The sequence below is a fragment of the Pteropus vampyrus genome, unplaced genomic scaffold (genome assembly GCF_000151845.1).
Source record: "Pteropus vampyrus isolate Shadow unplaced genomic scaffold, Pvam_2.0 Scaffold432, whole genome shotgun sequence".
NCBI classification, from domain to species: Eukaryota; Metazoa; Chordata; class Mammalia; order Chiroptera; family Pteropodidae; genus Pteropus; species Pteropus vampyrus.
Genome location: NW_011889213.1, coordinates 311335 through 313619, shown reverse-complemented (window position 1 = coordinate 313619; position 2285 = coordinate 311335). Strand labels below are relative to the sequence as shown.

Here is a 2285-nt window from a genome sequence, read left to right as displayed (position 1 = left end):
ATCAGGACAGATCCAGGGATCATCTCTGAAACATAAGGATTAGATGGGTGAGCAGTGGTTGTTTCATACTCCATTAGTCCTCCTAGGAAGTTTTTCTTGTATTCATTCCCGAGGCCCAGATAGATAACATAGGTACACTTTTATATGGACAACCAGGGAATTACAACCATTGATCAGCTCTTACAACTGCAATGGTTCAGCTGGTTAGAGTAGAAAATCGAGTTACAGACTTTATTCCTACTGGGGTACTTCACTTACTCAGTCACAGGTCAATCTGTACTTATGGTTCAAAATCTCACAAAAAAATGTAGAAACAATACGAATGGGACAGAAAAAGAATGATAAAGTGAAAAGGTACCTTGTTTTGCTGCTGATGGGTCAATAGTGACTTCTTTTAATCAAAAAACAGCACTTTTCAAAAGACAGCTCTTTTTCTAACATCACACTATTATATACTACACCTTACAAGAAAGTCTTTGAACACTAGGGGGCGTTGTGGATAAATGCATTTCAACAGCATCACAACAGCACCCATAACTGTCAAAAGAGCAGGTAAAGCTATTGGTTTGCAAATTGAGGAGGAATCTCTCCCCATCTTCCCACCTCTTAACACACTGACAGCCTTTTCCAGAACTACAACTAAATCCAAATGACTTGCTTTTAGCAAAGTCAGGACATTATAACTTAGACAACTTCTGAGAGACCCAGGAGATATTTGGATCAACGAAGACAGAGAGGTTATGCTCATCGCCATTCTCAGAGAAAGGAAAATGAAGGACAAATGGCCTTGGCTGGATTTATGGAAAACTTTAAGTTCAAAATTATATACTAAACTTTCTCTCCAGCCACCAATTACTATATCATCTTTTTATGTCCTAATTCCTTTTAAAATTTAACTGGAATATTTTTAATATAATATTTCTACTCCCAGCCATGTGATGACACTGAAATATTCTTCAGTGTACTGTATATCATGAGGCAGCAGATAAAAGGAAGATGATGATACACCAAAGAAGAGGCACCGTTCAAACAGTATTCTCCCAAAGAGCTCGGCACCACTACCTTCTTCACCGTGGACCTTCCCATCGTAGTTATTGATCAGCTCCTCAATGAATGTCTCATCTTCTTCTTTCACCTCATCTCCCATGTACGGAATGTTGCACAAAACTGTCTCATCTTCTACCTGAAATCAAACCAGATGTGATTCATTCCACAAATCCACTATGTGTCTCTTCTCTTCTGTTTACTGAAAATTTTGTGGGTGATTTTTGCTACTTGAATCTCCTGAAAATGACTTTGGTCACAGAGTTTCTTGCATTTTAAAGACTGGCCATTTTGTTTTGCCAACAAAACCTCAAATGGAAGGAGGCAATGCTACCTTTTGGGGAAAAAAACATCAGTTTAAGTACTTGAGAATATTAACTACCAAATGTTTAGCATGATACTAAAAATTATATTTTCACTAATACCTAAAATTTGACAGCACATTTATCTTTCACAGTGATTCTATTATCTCATTTTTTTCCACTAAACATCTTTGTGAAATAGGTACAAATATCACCTAAAAACAGTCTAAAAGGTCTTCAATTCTAATTCTTCTCATAAGTAGAGACAGATAAATGAAAAGGAAGGCTTCCAAGAGTATATGTTATATAATCACAATATTTAGAAAACTGGGCAATCATAACATTTTTAGATATTCTATTAAACACACTAAGACTAATCTCCCATAATAATAAAAAAGTATGATTACAACTCATGTCAGTCACACTCAGTGGGGACCTAAAGTCAATCACAGTATGAACTACGAATATTTTCTGACAATAAACAATATTAATAGATTTTTTTGGTTCAGCACAGAACATGTTCAATTTTTTTTTTTTTTTTTTTTTTTTTACAGTCAATTCTTAAGTCCTCAAGCATCAAAGTAAAATTCAAGTTTTATTCTAAGAGAGGATTCCCTTCTGTAAATCTATATCCTATTCCAGTCAGCAGAGTTGCTTTCTGTCACCAGGCAGATGAGAAACAGTAGAGAGAACTGATTATCAGGACCACAAATAGCCCTAGTAAGAGTCAGCATAAAGGCCCACATGAAAGGATTGTGGATCCCGGTGTGCCTCCTTTATCTAAGTTGCTTTCAGAGCATCTTGCCTTTAGGGGATTCAGAAAGGACTGCACCATCAGCAAGGAGTTGTCAACCTGCTTAAGCCTCAAGTGTCTGATTTAGACAGCATTTAACTGCACATAATGTTACAAAATTGGGTCAAGGTAGTAAGGGAAAATTG

At 36.4% G+C, this 2285-nt stretch overlaps 1 protein-coding gene across 2 annotated transcripts in view; it reads right to left on the bottom strand.

Annotated features, from left to right (window-relative positions):
- Nucleotides 1-2285, bottom strand: part of EZH1 (enhancer of zeste 1 polycomb repressive complex 2 subunit) — a 30587-nt gene that overhangs the window by 17873 nt on the left and 10429 nt on the right. For both annotated transcript variants that reach the window (XM_023523905.1, XM_023523904.1), the window contains one exon: nucleotides 1063-1183. In XM_023523905.1, coding sequence (XP_023379673.1) covers nucleotides 1063-1183 — 121 coding nt within the window. The remainder of the gene's footprint in view (nucleotides 1-1062; nucleotides 1184-2285) is intronic.